This window comes from Labrus mixtus, chromosome 12 (genome assembly GCF_963584025.1).
Source record: "Labrus mixtus chromosome 12, fLabMix1.1, whole genome shotgun sequence".
Taxonomy (NCBI): Eukaryota; Metazoa; Chordata; class Actinopteri; order Labriformes; family Labridae; genus Labrus; species Labrus mixtus.
The window spans coordinates 12,746,064-12,769,963 of NC_083623.1; the positions used below are offsets into that span (position 1 = coordinate 12,746,064).

Sequence of the window (23,900 nt, forward strand, 5' to 3'; positions counted from 1 at the left end):
GAAAGATCAGATTTATCTCCGGATAAAAAAAACTGGACCCCATACACACACACACATAAAGAAAGCAGAATCCAATCTATATCGAGCATTATCTAGTATGAAACTCCATGTAAAAAAGACATTGGATGGGGAGCTCAAGTTGGACATTAGTAAGGATGTCTGGGTTTCCTCAGAAACTCATAAAGTCACTAAGGCAAACCTGTGGAGGGAATTATGGTGGAAAACAGTTAACCGATGTATTGGTACCCATTTCAAAATGCCTTATGCTTAGAAAGATATCATGGCTAGAAGTGGTGGACAGGCCTCAACTTGCTGGGGAAACTGTGGTGCTATACTTGTTTATAACATGGATACAGGAATGGGGATGGGTTGTTAAGGTTGCAAAATTGTTGTGTGTGCTTGTTATGTAGTTGCTGATGTGTGTGTCGTCTGTTTGTTTACATGACTTTTTAATGGTTGCTATTGTTACAGTTTTTCTATCTGCATTGACATAAACTGAAAAAGGAAAGCAGGTTTTGAAAGATAAGATATATACAACACATATTGTCCTGCATTTCTGCAGTCAGTGTCTGTGTAGCTCACCAGAGAAAGCATTGCTGTAGTATCGCGACAGTGTCTGCATGATGTCCTTGGAGTGTTGTGTCCAGGGAGCGATCTTGCGGTAGGTTTTGACCCTGTGGACCAGCTGGGAGCCGCCGTACTGCAGCGACAGTGTGTCTCCATGGTCCTCATAAAGCTCCTCAAACAGCCTGTCACACACACACACAGTTGAATTATGTCCCTAAAGTGTCAATTTTGCCTTTTTTTTTTTTTTTTTTTAAATTTGGTTTTATTTTTGCTTTACCTCACACAATCAGTGTCAAACTGGAGTTTGGGCTTGTCAATCATTCCCAGTGCGTAAAGCTGATAGGCCAGGGCACACTTTCCCACCATGAACTGGGCGGTGTTGGTCCGATCGAGACAGTCCACGCAGTTTGTCCGCAACACGCCAGTCTACAACAACAAAAAACACATGAAACTCACTGAAACCACTTGTTTCCCAGAGTGAGAAAAAAACCTACATTGAGAGGCAATTGGTGGCATCACAACATGTGTATACCTTCTGTAGGTGGTGGCAATTAAATGAGGGCAAACAGCTTAGATAACTCTAAAGAGATCATCGTATACATGTTCAGGGTTTTCATGACAACACTGAAAAACCTCTCATTATCACCCGAATGCCTAGTTGTTTCAGAATGCTATGAATGCTGAGCTCCTTATCAATAAACGTTATGGACAAAAGCCGTTTCCTATCACACGGCAATGATTGGGTTTAAGTACCCTTTATGACAGACGTCACTCATGTTTTTTTTCCTTTTCCTATGTTAAAACCTCCAATTGAGTCTCTAATTTGAGATTAATATTTGATACCTTCCAAAAAACTAAATAACAACAAGAGAGGTTAGCTAAACCTGTGTGCCATGAGGCTTACCTGTACGTGTCCACTGGCTATAACATGTCCACCTAAATCTCCCCACCTGAAAAGAAAAATGAATCATTTAATTCAACTGAAAGAAGAACACATTAAACGGACTAAAGCATTAAAGTGGCACATGGCAAACCCTGCTAATGTTCAGGCCTTTTTTTCTCACTTTTTCCTGCATCATGTGGTGTGATATGAGCTGTTTATATATAGTACCATATATAGTGCCGACAGTCTAAACATAGTGAGGCCTATTAGAGCCACAAGTACAGTGAGATACATCAGCTCACAATTTCCAAACAGATCACATTTCCCATCCTGATCTATATGGTGTACATCAGAGAAGGAAAACGCCCCTTTATAAAAGAACAAATCATTCAAATTCATTAGCAGTTTGCTTTTTATCCCCTGGTTACGGCCGCAACCTTCCTGGTGTTATGGTCTAAGTGAATACACACCCCCCCTGCACGCAAGTTGAGGATTTTTCAGTTATATTTATGGTCTTGCTCTTGTCTTGGTCTCGCCCTGCCTTGGTTTTAAGTCTGTCTCGATCCTTAAATGTCTTGGTCTTGATCCCTAAATGTCTTGGTCTTGATCCCTAAATGTCTTGGTCTTGTCTTGGTCTTGATCCCTAAATGTCTTGGTCTTGTCTTGGTCTTGTCTCGGTCTCGATCCCTTAATGTCTTGGTCTTGATCCCTAAATGTCTTGGTCTTGTCTTGGTCTTGATCCCTAAATGTCTTGGGCTTGATCCCTAAATGTCTTGGGCTTGATCCCTAAATGTCTTGGTCTTGTCTTGGTCTTGATCCCTAAATGTCTTGGTCTTGTCTTGGTCTCGATCCCTAAATGTCTTGGTCTTGTCTTGGTCTCGATCCCTAAATGTCTTGGTCTTGATCCCTAAATGTCTTTGTCTTGATCCCTAAATGTCTTGGTCTTGTCTTGATCCCTAAATGTCTTGGTCTTGTCTCAGTCTTGGAGCACTCTGGTCTCTGGTATGTCTAGGTCTCGGTCAGTGTGATCTTGACTACAACACTAGGTCTTGCACAAAACCGCCTTCATGACGAAGCGTTATTGCTGCCGATAAGGCAACATTTTGTAATCTTTTGACAGATCACTGCTAGCTATTTACCTCATTCTTCTTAAAGCTATGCTACGCTAAGTGGCAGTTGGTTAACGTTTTTAACAAAGCATACAGGTCAAAGACTGGCACCGCGTGGTATTCTCATCCACCTCACAGCAAAAAATGGGGAATCAGTGTTTTTTTTTGCCAAAATGTTGAACTAATCATTTCATGGCATTGGTTTCAGGTTTCTGATGTTTGTGGACAGGTCAAACTATCAGATACAGAGCATGGTCCATGTCTGTCTTTGGCTGCTGTTCTTATTAGTTCTTTACTCCCATTTCAGTCCGATACTTATCACTTATCACTCACTTTGATTTAAAGTGCATCTGAAAAAAACAGCAGCTGCAACATAAGAGTAAAGGTTCGAAGGAAAAACACACTAGTTGTGGAAAAGCTGATTTTAAACAACTGGATCTCATTGGTGTTTGTACTAAAACACCTCTGTGATCATAATCAATGTGCTAGGAGAGAAGAGACTGGTACATGAGCTGCTATATACAGTATACTGCAGTGCATCTATTGAACATGAAGGCTGATTGAGACTTTTGTTTTGTGTGCATTTCACTGCACATGTGCCTGAGTGAGAAGCAGGAGTATAGAACAAAGAATGCATTGGTTATAACTAATGGAGGGTGATGAATACTGGCTATGGTGTGGTCGTTGTGTTATGTAACAGAAACATAATGTTGGGTGAAAGAGATTAAGACACGCCGACAATGGAAGAGCCAAGCGTTAAGTGCATGGACGGCAATGTACTCAGCTCATTAGCAGGAAACTCTCACAGAGGCAGCAGCCACTGGGCATAATTTCCATTAAGAATTTATATCGGGAGAGTTTTCGAAATTAGGCAGTGTCGATAAATGTATGATTCTGAATATGTATGATAAGAAAAAATTATAATGTAGCCTTCCATAGCAGACAAAAAGTCTGATATGCAAATGCAGGGATGATGGTGGTGTGGCCGAGCGCATGGTTTGCTTTTTTCCCCCCACTTTTCCTTCTGTCACTGCTGCACATTCTCTTATTAACTTCTTATTTCAACACTTCCAATAGCTAAACCTAAGGAGTTAGTCATGAGCAGATTCTGCCAATGTTCTCTCTTAAGTTAACAATTGGCCTCATATGGAAACGTTAGCTTTAACACAGCATCAAACTGAACAAAGCCTAAGATGTGGTCCAAAAGTGTGTCTCACCTGTCATCTGGTCTGAGGGTGTGACAGTAGAAGTCGGGGCGATTAATGAAGAAACCTGTCCGCTTCACTACGTTTTCTGCTATCATGCTCAGACGGTCCAGAACATTGCACAGCTTACTAAAAGACAGAAAAGAGAATGGATTAGAGAAGTATTTGCTCAAGAAATAGACGCAGTAGTATGTTGTGTTTTTTGCATCTGTAGCCGAGTTTAAATTGTTGACAATACATACAGTATTTGGCTTTTGTAATGTGTCACATACACAAACATATTAAGGACAAGTTCTGGGGTTACCTTATAGAGCTTTCACACAAAAAGCCAAAGTACAGTAAGACATTTCACACAGCCAACTCATTATTTCCAATAGAGAGAGCAGCTTTGGTCTTCTGGGTGGCACATAGAATTCACAATTTATTGTAGAGAAAAATTAAGGGATAAAGTACAGTTTTTTGTGTCATTAGTCAGTGTTCTGTGGTTTGACCGCTTAACATATAATCTGCTGTGCCGCACATGCTGCATTATGTCCCATTTTGAATCTGAGCTAACTACACAGGCAAACCTCTTAGTGTAGCGTGCCATGTCCCAGGCGATGTAGTCGATCCAGTTTTCTGGAGGGAGGAACTGATTCAGGTTGGTCACAGCCGGGTAAAGCTCTTCACTAAGAATCTTCTCGTGTTTCCTCTTTTCTCGTTTCTGAAGAAGAGACACACGCATATCAAACGCATGACCATGAACTAATGAAACCTTATTCTAATGCCTTTGTGTGCTGTTATAACAGACATCCAAACACACACTGTGTAGTTACACGAGACACATGCAGTTTTCTTTGATGTATTTGCAATGATCCATTCGGGTATTATGCACAGTGACCTCAGAGAAGAATAAAAGCTGCAAGAGACAATTAAGTGGATCCATATGTATTAGAACATGAATACGGATGGGTACATGAAATAGATGGGGGAAATATAATAAGAGATGAAGCTCTGCAGGGAATGTGTAGATTGTAAGGTGCAAAGAGGTGGACTAAGGCACAAAATAGCTTTTGCATTAAGAATCCTATTACAGTCAAAAAGACTGACAGACCTTACTGCTGCATGGTTGAGGGAAATCTTTTTTCTTTTTCTACATACTGTATGTCACACAAAATCACTGTTGTATTGTTTAACTGCTAAATTAAAGCATTACCCTGCTGAAGTAAAACTGGCAAGTTAGCAAGCAAGAGAAGTTCTTATTTTCATTATTATAAAGCATCTTTCCATATATCAAAAAAAAGATTTGTGTTTTTAAAGGCGAGAACACAACATGAGACTGTGAATTAGATCAAACTAGGTACAAGAAAACACCATTTAAAAAAAGAAAGCATGGATGTAGTCTCAGTGATGTCACCCATTGGCTGAAGGGTAGCTTTGAAGCCCAACGGTGGCGGCCGCCATTTTGGAAATGCTATCCCACATTAAGTTTCAGTCAACCTAGCAACAGGCAAAGAGATGGAGCTGAGGTGGGCTTTAAACCTCCTGGTAAACAGCTACAACACTACCTGTCAGTCAGATCAACCACTGCCCTAATTATTAGAACTCTTAGCCTTAATATCATCAAAATAGATGAGTTTTGTTTTTTTAAATCATCCCCTGTACAGTGTGTGAACTATTTAGGCCAATTTTATTTTTTGAAACAGGCTGTAAACATGTTTCTTTCATCTGTAAAAATGAGCAGTTTTGATATGGGTGTTATGTGTGACTTCCGAGGCTTTTGCAGCCAGCCTCATTTGGACACAAGAGACACCGTATATTTTTTGCACTTCTGCCTTGGCTTCATTTTTCAACTCTAGAGGTTGTCACTTGATTTACAAATGTTCTGGGAGTGCACCATGGTGCATCCATTCTCATGCAAGGTTTCAGGAGATATTGGGAAGTTGGCTTGGTTCCAATCTGCCCATACATTCATGCTCTTGTGTGAGGAAAGGTTTAAGATTTCATCATAATGTATGAGCACATGTTAGGAAGAATGCATGCTTTTGGGGAGGGCATTGGAGATATTGGGTCAATTTTTGCAAAATGTTAAAGAGGCAATATGTAACTTAAATTGTCACATGCTATCTAAACCTAATCCATAGAGTCAAATTATTCATTATAAGGAAAATTAATGAAACTTATTTACATACTCTCTGTCTGCCTCTTGGACCTGTACTCCATCATGTTTTGTCTCAATGCGCATATTCACCCGCTAATTATGCCTTCTTCTTTTTTTTTGGACTGATCAACCACAGTGATAATCGGCTTGGATGCATCATTTAGCAGATACAGCACGTCTCCATACCAACATCCAGCAGAGCAACACAGCATTATTAATACATTTTCACACTCACACTGTCTAAGCACATATATAAAAGACTAGAAATACATTCATTCAGAGAAGTGCACATGTTCTGTCCACAGGTTCAATGCCCAGAGTGATAATCACTGCTAATGTGGTGCTGTTGCAGATCACAATTTATAACATGAAATCAAACAGTCACACATGCACATGTACAAACACGAGGGGGCTGGCCGTGAACGTTGAAATGGAGGGAATGAGCTCCAATTATTCAGATGGGTAATTTTGCACAGTAAATGGGTGTGTTTAATTAATGCTTTTCAGCTTTTCTTTTCATCCTCACACCTCTTTCTTTTGTTTGTTTTGGTTTTTAGTTGCTGATATTAAAGACATGATTTTCTTCCTGAGTGAATCCGGTCCTAAAAGAAAAGAAATGAATCATATTCTATATATTAAAAAGTAGCTACAGTATTTAGGGAGTACCCTTATTTGCTGGCATGAGAAATTGATTCACATGCTTTGCCATGTGCGCTCCTCCTTATTCCTTCTCGATAAACACTAAGAAACCACTGAGGCAACCCATGACAAAACCACACACCCGTCCTGGGGGTTACACCACCAAGCAGACCCCAGCACCACCATGCAGAGACTGACTGTCACGATTTCATGCTTAATTGCCAGTTCCTTCCTCTTTCTGGTATAAGTGAGAGGGTGTAGCGTATAAGCAGGGCGCCCCCTCCCTAACTCCCCGCTGTCTGCACATATCACATGGCCGCGGCTTGTGCAGACCTCCGAGGTCTGCGATTGGTCCCTCGGCTCCCCATGGGAGTGACAACGTGAGCTTGGAAGCTGAAGCTACAGAGTATATGGCTGAGTGCCCAAGTGTGTCTGTGTGTGTGTGAGCGAAAAGGCAAAAGCAAAGCTCTGGCTGTAATAAGAATATGTACAAAGTGTTGCACACAGGGATGAGGAGGAAAAATACATGTTCAAAGGAAGTCACGCAACCTTTTGTTGACCACTTTGTGTATTTATTTAAGACTGAACGGAGCACCTCTATTACTTTTTAAAGTGTAATCTTCACCATTTCTTATACTTGAATTTGTATTGAATTTACAGCAACAATACAGTGAAGGATAAAAGGTTAAAAAAGCAATCTGTCTTACAACCATAAGTGTGTGTGCCTGTTCATCATTGCTCTGTTTGTGTTTGTGTGTGTGTGTGTGTGTGTGTGTGAGTGTGTATTTTCAGAGCGATGTATAGAACGATCAATAAGCCATTTAGCATTTCAACTGATGGTAATCACCAGTGAATGAGAAAGTCTCCTGTGATTTTAAAAGTCTTCGCAAAACAACTAACCTCCCAAATCTATCCAATCCTTCGCAAATTACGTAACCACTGCTCGCACTATTAAATAACGTGTTGAATGACTCTTCAAACAGACTATTTTTCTTGAGCAGTCCAAAAAAAACATCCACATCTGAGGCTTACGTAACCCTTTCCCAAAGAGGCCCGTCCTCTTTATATGGTACATAAGGCGATACCCCCCCCCCCCCCCCTCTCTCTATACAGGATATATAAATAAAGGTAGGCAGTTTTCCAGTATCAATCTCTTGCTACCACCCTCTCCAGTGCTTATGTCCATTTCTTGATCATAACATTTGCCAGAAATAAAAAGAAACATTTTATTCATTTCGGCTTATTTCTTCTGTTTTTGCATCATTTGTTTTTTGTTGTTATCTATCGTAAATAGAACTTAAAACAAAAACCAACAGAATATTGAATCAAATGTTTTGACATGGCGAGAAAGGTGAAAAATAAAATCGCTCAAATCCAAGAAAAATCGGACCAAAAATAGCGCAGGCTATCAGCAACAGTCCCCGTCTAATTCTAAGAACTTGATGGAAGTTTCAAGAGTAGGACCCTAAATGACTGTAGTTATTTTTGACCTATTTACAGGAAAACAAAATCTAAGCACTACTGTAGCTCCATATGTCATGTAGGTATTCTTTAAAAGGCTCTTACTGTGTGTCTATAGCCTAAATCATCCATAAATTCACTCTGGGTTTAAGTGTTGCTTAAAGAGTCCAATACTTCAACACTCCTCATCTTCAGACTCTGAATATTTATGTGAACTTATGATTTAAAACTTCAATGTGAATCATGTTTTGAATATGGATGACTCGTGTAACAGCTGTATGATAAAGATAAGTTCTCTGTTACTCAGTTTCTAATATATCATATAGAGTCACTCTACTTTGTTGCTGAACTTTTAAAGAAAAGTCACACAAATAGATCAGCTTCCACAGGCAAAATAAGGATAATAGATCCTTATTTTGTGTGTGTGTGTGTGTGTGTGTGTGTGTGTGTGTGTGTGTGTGTGTGTGTGTGTGTGTGTGTGTGTGTGTGTGTTACCTTGACCAGGTTGAGGATGATGATTGGAGAGCCAAAGCGCTGCAGCATCTGGTCAAAATGAAGGGCAGCTACATGAGCATATGGGTCGGCTTGGTCCACTGAAAGAGAAGTTCCAGTGGTTGTTTACATGTCATTTAAGTAGTAAAAACCAATATATTTCATCATTGCATTCCATAAGAACGTGTTCTCAAAGTGATTCATTTGTCAGTTAACTGCAAAGATGGTAAATCATTTGAAAAGTTAAGTTTAAAAAAATCAATCCCTGGTACCCGCTTCCATGAAAATAGAATTTAGCTGTAGCAAGATTATGGGGACACGCCGGACAAAAGCACCACATTTTTTTCCACATACTCTCCATCACCATAGCTTTCAATTTTGTCATCAAGATGGCTTCATCAACATGGCTTCATCAAGATGGCGGTTCCAAGATGGCGGCCATGTAAAGTCTATAAGTGCCAATATGTCTTCCAAGCCACTTAGAAAGTCAATCTTGGTGTAAATATATACATTTGCTGGGTCAAGGAATGCATTAGAATACCACTAGATGATTATTTGTGCCAAGATCAAATACATATGTTAATTTTTGCAATGTATTACATCATTTTCCGTGGTTCCTAGGCGGTTGGACATGAATTAATCCATTCTTCTCAAATCTGGTCCTAAGCCACCTGACTATTAGGGTTCATTTATAATTAATCATTTATCCTTTATTGATCCCGAGAGGGGAAATTCAGTTATACACTGTGTTTAATGAACATGCTACACAAACATAGGCCGAAATACACACACGCACAAACAGGATCCTATGGACATGCACTAATGGAGAGGTCTCAGGGTGAGGGGGCTGCCCACAGCGAGCGCTCCAGAGCAGTTTTGGGGTTCGGTGCTCAAGGGCACCTCAGCAGTGCTCAGGAAGCAGACTGGCACCTCTCCAGCTACCAGACCAATTTCCGGACTTGGTCTGTGCCAGAACCGGCGGCCCTCCGATTCCCAACCCAAATCCCTACAGACTGAGCTACTGCCGCCCCGTTATAACCCATGGAGGCTGACATATGTAACCGATTTCTTAATAACGAAAAAAAAATCCTTAAAAACTCCTTTCCCAAACTCTGGTTTATTCCCCAAGATAAAAAAAGTATGAAAGTAGGTTGATGAGGTAACTTATCTTAATGGGAACAGTTTGTTTCTCTGAGCCACACACTGAGCAAACAAAGACCCCCGCCTCTCGCCCTGCTCATTGTCCCCCCATTTCCTGCATTCACGCCCAATTTTCTTTCTTTCTTCTATTCATTCTTTATTTCAAAATCATATTTAGTGCCTCCATTTGCCTCTCTTGTGGAGCCCAACACCTGCAGCCTGCTGGCAAATTGACCCAGTGAAGCGTCCAGAAGAAAGATGAAAGGAAACGGGTCAGGTCACACTTTAAAACGACACGAGCGTGACACGAGCTCATGCACGTTCTCTCTACAACCATTTCAGCATCTCTTTGTCCGCAGGCTTCAGGACAGATATGAGTTTATATCAACTTAAAGAGCAATAACATTGTTGTTGTACCACGAAGAAGGGGATGCTGATAATGACGATGATGATAAAGAAGTAGGATAAGCCATTAAGGTCATTTCCTTCACAACAAAGGCATTTGTGCACTTGAGGGCAGTCATAAACAGACATGTAATCACCAGTCTGGATGGCAGTGGTAGAGATGAGCTAATGGTTTGAATTGGTGCACTACACTCAGACATTGAGCTCAAACTGACTCTGACCTAGAGTCGCTGACCTAGATTTGTATAATAGGTGTCATTCTATGCAGCCTGAATAACAATCAGATAAAGATTACAACTTTACTGAAAGTAGGGTTTTATGTCAGATTCACAGTACTCCAGATGGTTGTAGACTGAACGTAAACACGACATTCATTTTTTAAATATGTTTTTTTAATTGGTTTTCCGTTATTAAGCAGATGGAAAAATAGTCTTTGGGGAAATTCTATGTTTACTCGCTTCTGGGTAAGTGTGTCACTGTACATGTTTGGTTGGCAGCAGAGCACAGATGAGGGCAAAAGCACACAAAGAAATTAGATTACGTATGAAATACTGAAGGGGCAGGCAGGTGTTTTGTATGCATTACCCTTTTAAAAAAAGGTGATGACCTAACCAAACTAGAAATGGCAGAAATTACATTTGCAAGGATGTTTTTTCCAGAGGTTGCAAAGACTTTAAAAAGTAATGATTCAACTAGCTGTGTGAAAACAAGCTCTCCATCAGCATCGATGGAAAACCAACAGACATGTAAACAAAATCAACTCATCTAAACATTCATTTCCTGCCTTTAGATTCTGTCTTTACAAAAAAAAAAAACAATCACTGTTTAGATTTACAGAGCAGATTAGTTATATTATGTAGCAAAAAATATATTAAGTAAAAGATAAAAATATCTTTTAATCTGAAAGAATATTTTTACATTCTGAGAAATATTTTAGCTCTCTTGCAGATCTCTACATAAGAAACTAGATATCAGTTAAGTACTGTCGGGATGTCAGCATCAACTAGTTAAGAGCGATTAATTAAGGTACCAAATAAATGCCTTATTTTTGTTGTCCCTTTAGGCACACTGCAGGTGACCCTTCATAACGTCTCCCTGTAGTCACAGTGATGGAAAAGATCGACCTTGCTGCATCATTGAATCATCAATTCAGTTTAAAAAACTCCTGGACAGCTCAGATGACGAATCAAATTAATATCAACCTCATGACATCGAACATTTCGCTTTTATTTACCGTTCTATTTAGCCGTTATTGATCCGTAACAAGTTCCTTTTTCTGTAGTTAATTTAACTTCTTAACCTTCGGTCTACCGGAAGTTCCTTATTTTATTTCAAAATGTTTCTATTCAAACAGGAAGTAAAGTGCCCTCCATCTTTAAGACAGTACAACAATTCTAAATAAAAGCATCAGAACAATTGTTATAAATGCTAAATTATGGAATCACAAACTTGCTATTAAAAATGCGATTAATCGAGATTCACTATTGAAATAAGGACTGTGAGGATCAAAGTGAGTGCAGGATGATGAGATGAGTGGATCAAGGGAGGGATCTTCAGAACACGCTCAGTGTGTCTTTCTCACACAAGGCATGTCATGTGAGGATAAATGAAAGGGCAAACTGGGGTGAAAAGGGATTTGGATTGAATACGGGCATTGTACGAATGAAAGCAACAATGTCATCCTGCGTGTACACACACCAGAAGTCTCCAATGTCATCAGTTTAAGAGACGTCATCAACATCCCTCTGGCTCAGGGTTTGTTCTTTTGTCCGGCTCGTAACGAGTCAGGAGAATGGAAACAGAACGCAGAACCAAGACGGGGGTCGTCCTGCATTCACCTATTTTGTATCATGTTTGTTTTTTTTTGTTTTTTTCTATCTGTAGTAGTGAATGGGAAGAAATGTCCTAACATAATACTAATCTTATATTATAATTCAGTCTTCCAATGACATTATTTTCTGTCCCTAAAAGGTGGATTCTGGTTGCCCACAGCGGCTCAAATGAATTCACATAAATAGAAAACCCCCCACTGGGGCACTGCTTGGCTAACCATTCAATGAGGATATAAGAGTATCTTCCATCTGCACTCTGTCTTTATGTATGGAGACTGCAAGCATGTGACAAAGATATTCAATCAAAGCTTGAGCAGTGTTACTAACTCTGTATGATTTTCATTATAAACAGCAGGCGTTGGGTACCTTAAGCAGGAAATAGCCCATCACTTACCTAAGCTATGGTACCTTGTTTCTATGATTGAATGTTTACTATATAAAACAGTATGTTTGAGATCTTAAAGTAAATATTCTTGCAACAAAGTAGAAAACTTACGTCGTATCGGGGGTTTAGGCATCATAGTTGAAATGTCCTGGGACCAGTAGAGCGGGACGGAACCTCGCACCTGGACGTATGACGAGTAACTTCCTGCGGTGAAAGACATGACGGAGGCGTCATGGACGATCTGCTCTGTCTCGACCTCATTAGCCACGTCCCCCTGGTAAACAAAGAGAAAAGCACAAATAAGGATTAGAGTTATTAGTTAACTGGCTGACATCATCGTCATCAGTCGATGGATGGATAGAACTTTAGATGTTAAAATTCAAAACAATTTTAAGGCACTCAAAGACTTGATATTAGTAAAAACTGAACCTGTTTCATGTCAATATGTAGAAGAGGTGCATCTAAATGGCCAGCAGGGTACCCTGTTCACAGCCTATATGGTTTCATGTGCACACGGCTGCAGGAACATACCATCTAAAATACATAAAAAATCCCTGGCATACTGAAAATAACTTCACCCTGATTTATTGTGAGCGGACTAAGCTTTTGACCTGTAGCTTCCCAAGATCCGCCCAGCACCTCATATGTAGATAAGGTGCATCTGATATAATCAAAAACTTCCCAACAGCTACTACTAATATACATAACTAAAAGCAAACTTTGAATTCAGTTTCATTGCAAGGATAAGGAGTTGATGCTCTATAAGTACTCAGAAAAACAGAGGGCCTGTTCTATAGCTAATTTCATAAAACACACTATTTTTCAGCGGATTGACTTGATCAAAATAAACCAACACAAGAAATTCTGAAAGCAATCAGAAAAAAAATGAAAGACCTGCTGGTTCTGTACAACAGGGCAAATTCAAGTTGCTGTTAAGGATCATCTGATTTGAACAAAAAAGTTCCAAAGGAAATAAATAAATGATTGTTTTCTGAAGTCTCCAATGTTTAGCATTCATTTTTAGCTTGTTTTATGAAGGAAGATTTGTCATGCAGGCTCATTCATAAACAGCCATTATAAATGTTCATAATTTAATTGTCCTGCTATGAAAAGTCAAACCCTCTGATGTGATAAAAGCTGACAAGAAAAAAAATCTTTAACCGTTTGTAAAACAAAGACTGCTCTACTTGACACTGAACGAAATAGCAGGAAACTGTTAAATGTGTGTTTCAGCCTGTGACAGCAGTCCAAGAAGAAAGAGGAAATCCATGTTTGTACCTCCGCCCACCACACTCCCACACAGACCACTCATGCATACTCATGGAGGGGGGTCGAATTAACCCCCTGTGATCAACCTGAGTCATCTCAATCATCCCGATGGCCCTCAGCCTGGCCTCCACTATCTATTCTTCACTGTTGCCCAGGCAACCCCCTGTAGGCTACCTCACAGTTGGCTCCTCTTTTGAGGAAGCGGGTCCCGGCAAATTTGCTGGAGCGTCTGGCAATGAGGGTCATGTAAACCGGTCGGCCGTAGATCAGAAGCTCTGTAGAAGGTGGGTTAAGAAGGAATAATCACAACTATAAAACATATGACACACCCAACTGTTTGTCTACACAGACATTCAGAGTTCTTAACTTGTAATAAATGTGTCTTTTATTTTGTACCCTGTCACTTTAAACCCTAACCATGCTCTTGTATAGGACATCATTCTTAAAACATAATCTGTTTGGCATTTTAAGTTAGTGGATCATAATCAAGAACTATTAATGAACACATTTTAATTTTAATGATATGACAATTAGGTTGGTCGGCTTCCGGGTCACGCATAGGTGATGTTGCTGTGAAGCCCTCACCCAATCCCTTGAACGATCTTAACTAACAGGGGATCTGAGTAGAAAGCTCGGCAGAATCAAGATTTTAGTGAGTATCCGGCATGAATTTAAAGGGGCTATATGTAACTTTCAAAAATACTGCGTTTGTAGTGACACCGCATGGCCGTTAGGTTAACTGCACCAGTAACCTGTTGCTCGCTCTCCCTCGCGTGCTCGTCATACGTGCTCGTAGGTACACAAACGAGCATCATCATCGGCCGCGAAACACTGGATATTTACCGGCATAATGTTTACAGAGGAGGTAAGTGGTCATACACATGTGAACGTCTGTGAAGGAGTCTGTGTGTCTGTATTCATTCTCCATCCTACAAACGACAGTCTCTGCAGACACTGGCTGAGAGCGGGAGTGTGTGATGAGTTTGTCCACCTTTGAGAGCTCCTAGGGCCCATAGAGGTGTGTGGAAGGCGGCCTCTGGCTGTGGAGGTGAAGACCGGGAGTGTGTGATGAGTTTGTACTGTTGATCTCTGTAAGTGGAGTGGAGTGAGGAGGACGTTGAGAACGTGCATAAAATGTCACTTCCTGGAGCTTTCGTGGAAAATACGACCTGGGGAAACTTTTTATACACGCAACACAGATAGACAGTGAACATCTACTTTTTCACATCAGTTAACCGTTTACTTATTAATGGCCGATAAAAAACGATTTATGCATGTAAAAAGTTACATATAGCCCCTTTAAGATAAGGATCTGTAACGCAGCTCTAAAACTAAATGGAGTATGCTGCAAGTGAAAAACACAATGATTACTGTACTATTCTAATTCTTGGTCCGCTTCCTCTCTATGTGTTTTCATCATGCAGAGAAGTACCGGACAGTATTCTTTGCGTCCTCAGGAACTCTTTATGCTCTCTGTCCCAAACGCTCAAACAGTAATTGGGAAAAGGGCTTTTGGGTATTCTGCACCCTCAGCCTGGAATCTGTCGCAGAATGACTTAAAGCTCAAGGAGCTGGTGTCCTTAAATGTTTTTAAATCTAAAATGAAAGACATGGAAGCAGATTCTATAGGATTTCAATGTTTTAGCTCGACTGTTTGAACAACTGACTCCCAGATTTGACTCATAGATGGTTCTATTTTAATCCAAAATGTAGTGTTTTGTAAATTGGACTGTGTCTCTCTTTGTATATCCGTCTGTAACTTTGGGTTTTTGCTGCTGCCCGTCTTGGCAATGTCTCCCTTGAAAAAAAAAGGTTTTTAATCTAAATGGGACCAAACTGGTTTAAATAAAGGTTCAATTAAAAAAATACAATTAAAAAATCAACTTGAAAGTATATATCTGTAAAAAAAAAAAACGTTGTAGATTTGATTTAAAACTACAGGAAATTAGAGGTGAAGCAGTCTGAGGTGTAACTCATGTTACAAATTGAGTGTTATCTGTGATTTCCTGAAACTTAAGCTACATCACTCATGCTCTATGATCCTGTCTGTATGCCCTTTTTGTCTGTTTGTTTTCATCCACCTCTCTTACTTTCTCTTCCTCTCTCGTACAGTGACAATCCGTCTGACAGTGGCAGAAGGCTTTCACCATGACTCTGGTTCAGCTGGAGGATTTTGCTTCTAAAAAGGAAGTCTGCACTGTTGCTCATTAGTAGACTAGAGTTTTGTCTCTGTTAATAATATAACAAAAAGGACGGTCTAGACCTGCTCTGTATGTTAAATGAGATGAGGTAGCTTTTGCTGTGATTTGATGCAACACAAATAAAATTGAATGTATTGATTGATTCTTTTATATATGAGCCTGAAGCTATGAGACGTCAGGCACACCCCTACATTATGCTCCATTTAGGCAGACGAATACTATGGAAACTTTTAAAAAAAGTAAGTATTGGAATTGTAGTATTTTCCTTGACATTTTATGTCATCACCAATGACCATGAAGAGATTTGTGAGTATCAGTTTAAAACATGGTAAAATGACATCTAAATGTTGTCATATAATATTATAAATGTTCCAATAAAAAACAAATAATCTTACAAAGTGTATTCCCTGTATTTAATTTGTCCACTTTAGTGTTTCTCTCTTCATCTACTCGCTTCCCTGATGCTCCTCTTATTGAACCCATTTGTCTACTTATGTGCTCAGAAAAACCAAACAGAAGGCCAACTCAAAGCACCGAACAATATCACAGTGGCAGCATGCCAGCTGACGAGAGACACCAGTGTTAATAGCAACACTGACTGTAAAGTCCACCTCAGTTAAAACAGCCTGCTGCTGATAAAAAAATAGTGATTTAAAATAAAGGAAGGAACAGGGCTTCATGTTATGTATGAAAAGGAGACTAGCTAGACTGAAATATGAAACATGAGCCTGAGGCAGACTCTCCCCATTATTAATCAGACTGTTTACTCAGCGCTAGTCGAGTCCCTCTGCAGCGGTAGCCCATGCATCATTACTACAAAGTCTTCTCAGAGAATTATTCATTTAGAGCCTAAAACTAATCCCTGGTATGCAGTATGTGTCTAGTCAAAGTTACAACAAAACAAAAATTCAACCAAACGAAAAAACGTGTGTGCATATTCAAACAAGCTATCTGTATTTAATCCCAAAAGAAAATGAAACGTGTACTTCATCTGATTCCATGTGCGCACAGTTTTTTTTTTTTTTTTCTTTCTCTACAGATAACAGATGGAGAGATTATGGAAGTGGCAGTGTTTACATACCTGATAACCACTGCTTCATTTCCGTAATACTTGTTTCGCTAGAGCCCTAACAACAAACACAAATTGCTTCGGTACTTTGGTGGTTAATCACACAATCTGGCTCACAGTGTAATCCACGTGCTTTGCTAGAGGCGGCGCACAGTTCAACAAGTGGTGCTGAGGCTGAGAGATGAGGGGGTGTGCCGACAGCAGGTCACTGTGAGAGAGAGAAAAGGTGTCTTTTACTGGCACATTCAATTCAATCGTTGTTGGCACATGTTACCTCCCGACAAGAGAGTAAGTGGTGTAGTGCAGGATATACGCAGGTATACGGAGTATATCCATTTGTTTTTCAGTCTCCATAGGGACTAACCACTTCTAAATCCCCTCTGATTCACACCAATGATTGAATGACAATATCTGTGGTAAGCTGGTAAGCTTTTTTCCCAAGGATGGTGAAGGGAGGACGCTCCCTTGTCCCTACTTTGTCTCTAATTGGCTCCTACGCACTTAATAAATATTCAAAAGGAGTCTTACATGTCACTGTTTATAACTGGCAACTATCCTCTGCCACATAAAAAAAGAGACTATTTCCACTTCTTAAGGCACCACTGAAGAAAGTTTATAATTTTTATGGCCCTTTATTTCCCTTAAAGAAAAACAAAAAAAAAAACTAAATGTTTTAGGAATAACACAAATAGTAACATGAAATAAAACAACAGAACAGCCACACATTTCTGTAGAACAAGACAAACACAACTGATGTGACAATGCTCAAAGGATACTGGACTGGCCACAAAAGCCATGGATTATATACATGAGCCAGTCGTGATGCACCGTGTCCTTGACTCGTTCCAGCAGCTTACCGTTCCACACGTACTTGTAGTACGGCTCGTTCTGGAGGCCATAAACCACTGTGCCAGAGAGGAAGGAACACGTTAAACCTCTGGATTATTTCACAGTGTCAGGTCCAATTGTCAGTTAGTTAACAAGAAATGGAAAAAAATAAAAAGGGCTGAGGTGACGTAGGCTGAGTGGAACAGAGGCACTCTTGGAAACATTTGAAATAAGCATTTGCTAGGATATTACAACACACCAATGGTTCTTGAAATGTTTCTGTTTTTCTGTGTTTTAACAATGTATTGGTTCTATGGCAATTATTTGGGAGTAATATAATCAGCTTACAAAGACATTGAAGTTTAGGAACTTCAACCTTTGGACATTTGAAGTAGTTCCACAGCCAGTGTTAAATCATGAGGGAACTCTTTTGAATATGTCATCAACTGGTTTTAATTTTCTTAGGGCTATAAATAAAACTGCACTGTTTGTGCAATATTCACCTGAAGCTCAACTCAAGCTCATTCTAGCTATTCTTGGAGGAAGCAACCCTAACCAATGCTCCGCCCCTTCTCTTTCACCTGTGCTCACCTTGTGTTGGCAAACCCTCCTCTTCAAAGATGTCAAAGCTGTCCTGCTTGCTCTGCTTGTGCACCTCCTCCTCCTCCTCCTCAGCAGAGGACGCTGGTGATGACCACAGTTCATAGGGCCTCTGAAGCAGAGTCAGGTTGTATTGCAGCGAATGGCTCAGGTCATAGCTGTAGCTGCAGGGCACAACAGAAGTCAAATTTGAAAGGAGAACAGCCCGTACTCTTCCATAATGCATTTCAAATTTGGCTACAACTGCAACAATAGAATTATAAGCACTTTCAGCACATGTGTGAAATTGAAAGTTTCAAGTGTTTATCATACAGACATGACTTGGAGTTGTGACCAAAAAAGTGCAGCTCTTTCTCGAAACTATTTCAAATGTTGTTGACATGACTGTTAAAAAAAAAAAAAGTCCCCTCTTTTCGTAATTTGCTTAAGCCTAACACTGAGCATTTAACTGTACCCATAGAAAAACAGCCATGGGCACAGGAGATATTTTATTATATCCACAGTTAAAGGTCACATATTATGCAAAATACACTTTACCTTTTTTTTTTTCAATACTAATATGTGTCCCTAGTCTGTCTACAAACCCCCCCCCCAATTATAAGTCCATCCTCTCTGTCTTTTGTCTGCTTCACTCTTCAGAAAATGTGTGCTCAAACAGGCCGTTTGGAGATTGTCCCTTCATGACATCACAAAAGGGAAGTAACCCCTCCCCCAGGGGATGACACTCCCACAGCTAGGTGTTTATTCTGTCCTCTGAGTCTGCCTTCTCACCGTAAACAATAGGACATGGAGCGAGAAAGCTCAAGCAACCCAAGCCCTTCCAGAGAGGGGCGTGGTCAGACACAGCTCATTTGCATTTAAAGGTACAGACACAGAAACAGCCTGTTCTGAGCCAGGCTGAAATAGAGGGGTTTATAAGTATGATCAAATACAGGATCATTGCGGATTTTGATCAAGAAACTTCAAAGACATGTTTTGGGGGGTTCTGAGATTTATTTGAACTGGTTGAAAAGAATAATAGTATATGACCTCTAAGTTACACAATACCACAGTACTGGAGGGCAAACATCTTCACAGCTCATATAGATAAATCTAATGCATATTTTTCATTTCCAAAAAAACATTTTTTATATTTATATTTTGTGACAGAATATGGACTTCATCTTACCTGAAGTAGAAGTTGCTGGACAGGTCCACATTCTGAAAGATGCGAACATATCTAAAAGAGCAGAAACTTAATAAGTCCAACACTCAGGAAAAAAAAAAAGTAATCTATGAAGGGAAAGTATTCATTAATTATTAACCGTTAGATATGTCAGTCTTTGTCTCTACTGTAGACTACATAGAGTCAGTGATGAAAAAATTGTGCTTGTTTGATTAGCAATAATGTTATAAACTCCTATAAACCAATCTGTAAGTGTATTTATTCATGCATCTTTACTTCATGTTTGCTTTGTTTTCTAAACAGTTCAAACTTCATATTTTAAGTAACCTTACAAGTTCTATTTCTTAATTACTTCCCATGGAGTTTTGTAAGTAATGGCTTTTCTCATTTAAACCAACAACTCTTCAACAACTTAAAATAGACTTTGTCATTTTGTTAAATGTTTGTATTGTCACTGGCTGTTGCTTTCATTAAAGTTCTGACTATTCTCCGCTGTTTTTTTAGGCATGATAAACTACCACTAGACTAACAACTATGGATATTTTTTTTAACTCCTCTCCAATATATCCTTGTCTCTTGTCCAATAAGCCTACATTATGTTCTGACCCTATACCCCTCTTCTTGTTTGTCTCAAAATATTTTTTAGAATGATCCGCAGAGTTCTTGAACAAAAACAAAACAGTACCTTGCTTCATCAGGGTGTGTAACCCTGACCGAGTCATTGGGGATGTAGATCATGCTTGTGTCCTCTATTTTGTAGATGGAGTGTCCTCCGATGTCAGCCATCTTTCTACGCTTGGTGATCAACACAATGTAGTACCCCTCCAGGAAACGTACAAACCCTGTCAAGTAAAAAAAACACACATTTTTTAAACCTTTCAGAGTAAACATATACAGTTTAGCTTCTTATTAATTCTACAATTCACTTAGCAGACGCTTTTATCTAAAGCGACATGTCATGTTATTAAGGTTTGTTATATCCCCAATTATCTCTTGCATAACCTGAGTAATTCAAATAATGCTGATAGAGCCTCTTGAGGATTTAAGAAGAAGTAGGTCAATCTTTATGGTTTGTGCAAATCAGCTCCATGACGATGATACAATGGTCTGAACATCTCATTGTGGGGGTGGAACATTAGTGTTAGTGTGTCACTCACTGTATCACCTACACATTCCCTTTTATTTAGGCTCACACATTCACAGTCTGACCCAGAAAACATCATGCAGCATATCAAATGATTTGAGCTCTTGGTGAGACACGATCACATCTGCAACATTCAGTATATAATAGACTATTGTATGACTGCATGTTTTTTTTTTTAATGGTCAGAATACTAATAGAAATATCTGCCTGATCAAGGCCAGTAGCTCCAGAGGCTTATGTAAGTGTACTTGATAGTGACATATATCTTCTATACAATATTTACTGAACTATTCTGTTGGCAAAAACATGTGTCAGGGATAGGGCCAGGCGATATGACCTCAAATCAATATCACAATTAATTCAACATTTTACCTTGATGACGATTAATGAACGATTTGTTTTTTGCCCTCATAGTTCACCGACATGGTCTCTACTGTAAATATGCTCACCTATTAATGCTGGGATATGTTTTCTAATGAAAGAGTGCATATCTGATTAACTATTTTGTGGTTATGTATTGAATATTTTGAACTGAAATCAAAGCATCTCTTGAAAGTAAAACAGCAGCTTTCAGTTTTAAAGTAGAAATTCCCTTCTCTAAAAAAGTAGAAAATAAATAACTTTCCTTGCAAACAGTTTTTCCGCAGTGTTTACATTTGACCTCTTTTTGTTCTGTGTCATTTTTGTGGTGTCTTGACCATTTTCCATGGTCAAGACAAAATGTGTCCAAACGACGGACATTGCTTCCATGTCGCGGATTGGACAGGTCGTCACGTGACTCTAACCGGAAGATAATCGACACGGGCAAGATTAAGTCGGTTAGAGGTTCCAAATATTGGTTTCGATTAATTTTCGATTAATCGCCCAGCCCCAGTCAGGGATGCATTTCCCTACTAAATAAGAAGTCTTTGTACATTCAAACATTAAGAATCAGATGCCCTGCTACCTGTGCGCTGTTAGCAGCCTCTGGAGAGTGAAGATGTGATCAATTTCATGATCGTTGGAAGCCAAAATCACGCTAGAGATTGAAACTCGATTCATTTCCCAGCCCTACCTCAATCTTAATCTTAAACCCTATTCCAACTGTTGTTTCAAGGCGCGATATTTACACCCCTGTAATGTTTTGCCTTCAATCCTAATGTTGGACGAAGTCTCCCCCCCTCTACACCATCTTTGGAGGTAGTAACAGAGGCGTTACAGCACTGTGTGTTTGTGCATGTCTGACAGAGTGTCTATGTGAAGCTCCCGCTGTGCCATACTTCAGCAACGCCAATACGCAATCTGAATTCAGAGAGTGGGACAAAAAAATTACACCATCTCGGAAGCCCTCTGAACTATCAGTAAATCTATTGAGGAATAATTCCATTATCATATGCAAGAGGCGTTCAGGATACACTGTACCCCACGTCTGCATCGCTCTTTATTCCTTATGACATTGTGAATTTGGCAAATAGCGGCTTGTAAAGAAAGCAGGCACTCGCCATCAGTGGAAAACCTGTTGGTGTCAGTGTGACCGACCCAGCTACAGCCTCAACAATAAAGGGGAATTACCCTAGCTGAGTTAATATTACGTCCTCAGAGGGGCCTAGGCAATTTAAGTTAACAACTGCTAACATGTCTTATTCTTAAGAGATGGACATTAATACAATGGCACAAACAGGACGAAAGGGAAAGTAGATCAAATCACCAGAACAACTGTCCACATGGGCAGCTTGGCCCAAAAGATGGCATTGTTACTAACTCAGTCAGTCAGTCAGTCAGTCAGTCAGCCAGTTGCCATTTTCAGACTCTGTTTCTGCAAAAGTCTTCAGCAGCCTGTGAATCACATCACTCCTCCACATCACTGTGGAAGCACAGCACAGCAGAAGCTCCACAAACACACACTGCTGCGTTACCCCGCTGGCTCCGCTGATACCATCTCACCTCTGTAACGCCACTGTTACTACCACCAAACACGGTACAGAGGGGGGATCACTTTGTCCCCCCATTACGCCTTTGTAACATTGAACTGGCAGTCTGAAATGTGCTAGTCAGTCAGTCAGAAACCTAGGAGCAGAAAGAAGTATGTCAAGAACAAGTGGAATGATTTGATACTACATTTTCTATTGGCAGTTATTGTATGTTTTTCATCTATGCTTTGAAAGGTGACCTTGAGTGCTTTGAAAGGCACCTTTAAATAAAATGTATTATTATTATCCATAAGACTTTAGTGATGTTAAACCAATATTACCAAAGATCTACTTGCCAGATTTTCATGAACTTGGATGAAAGAGTGAAGCATGGGTCAAGGCAGAAGGAATAACATTTTGAGCCGATCCAGATAAACTGACAAAAAAGCCACTAAAAGTAATCCAATTAATATATCCATCATTACAAATTCTTATTTGCATATCACTGATTTACCAGCAGTTACCTGTGAGCGCCAAACACTAGAGGTGAGGTAAAAAATCAATACAGTATAGTATCGCGATATTTTGTGTGGCAATGTTATATCGTCTCATGGCGGCCAAGTATTGATATTTTTAACATGATATTTAGATATGTTTTTTTTACTTTTAACTTCTGAAGGGGTTGCAAAATTCATTTTGAACAAGTTGCATTGTTAAGAATTCATGTAAAAGTTCAATTAGACTGAAATACAAATAAAAAGACTGAAGTGAGATTGACATTTTTTTCTTATTTGACAAACCAGTTTTTGATTTAGTTTAGTGTAGTGGACATAATATGCAGTTAAAAAGCACAATATATTGTATCGCAATTCTCAGCATATCGCAAAGATTGTCAAAATCGCAATAGAATCGTATCGTGTCTCGAGTATTGCAATAATATCGTATCGTGGGGAACCTGGTGATTCTCACCCCTACAAAACACTACTTTGCTTAAGTGCATACCTACAGTCCTGCTAGCATGGCTCTCCACGTTTAATCTTTAGAGTTCCAGCCTTCAAGGGGTAGAACCCTATTGTTTTTGTGTGTTAATGTATTATTCCCTAGCCCCAGTTAACCAAGGAGTACCGCAAGGTTATGTGCTTGGCCCTCTTCTCTTCACTATCTACATGCTCCTGCTCGGTCTGATAATCCGCCAACATGGTCTCAATTTCCACTCCTACGCCGATGACACACAACTCTACCTCAGCACCCTTCCTTCCACTAAGCTCCCCCCCAGTCGCTAGTCAACTGCCTGCAGGACATCAAAACCTGGATGTCTTCCAACCTCCTCAAACTTAACAGCAGCAAGACTGAGCTCATGGTTGTGGCCCCCAAGGCACTGCTCAGGAAGGTTGGAGATCTCCTCCTCACTGTGGATAACTGCTCAACTGGGTTTCATGAAAGGCTCTATAAATCTAAGTCATTATTATTATTTGTC

The 23,900-nt window shown here is 39.8% G+C and overlaps 1 protein-coding gene across 1 annotated transcript in view; it reads right to left on the reverse strand.

Annotated features, from left to right (window-relative positions):
* The window catches only part of fig4a (FIG4 phosphoinositide 5-phosphatase a), a 59,716-nt gene that overhangs the window by 31,081 nt on the left and 4,735 nt on the right, over positions 1-23,900 (reverse strand). The window contains exons 5-16 of the mRNA XM_061052037.1: positions 20,076-20,232; positions 19,394-19,444; positions 18,217-18,389; positions 17,574-17,702; positions 13,702-13,802; positions 12,370-12,532; positions 8,500-8,597; positions 4,334-4,467; positions 3,777-3,893; positions 1,472-1,517; positions 845-993; positions 583-749 (exon numbers count right to left, since the gene is read on the reverse strand). Coding sequence (XP_060908020.1) covers positions 583-749; positions 845-993; positions 1,472-1,517; positions 3,777-3,893; positions 4,334-4,467; positions 8,500-8,597; positions 12,370-12,532; positions 13,702-13,802; positions 17,574-17,702; positions 18,217-18,389; positions 19,394-19,444; positions 20,076-20,232 — 1,485 coding nt within the window. The remainder of the gene's footprint in view (positions 1-582; positions 750-844; positions 994-1,471; positions 1,518-3,776; positions 3,894-4,333; positions 4,468-8,499; positions 8,598-12,369; positions 12,533-13,701; positions 13,803-17,573; positions 17,703-18,216; positions 18,390-19,393; positions 19,445-20,075; positions 20,233-23,900) is intronic.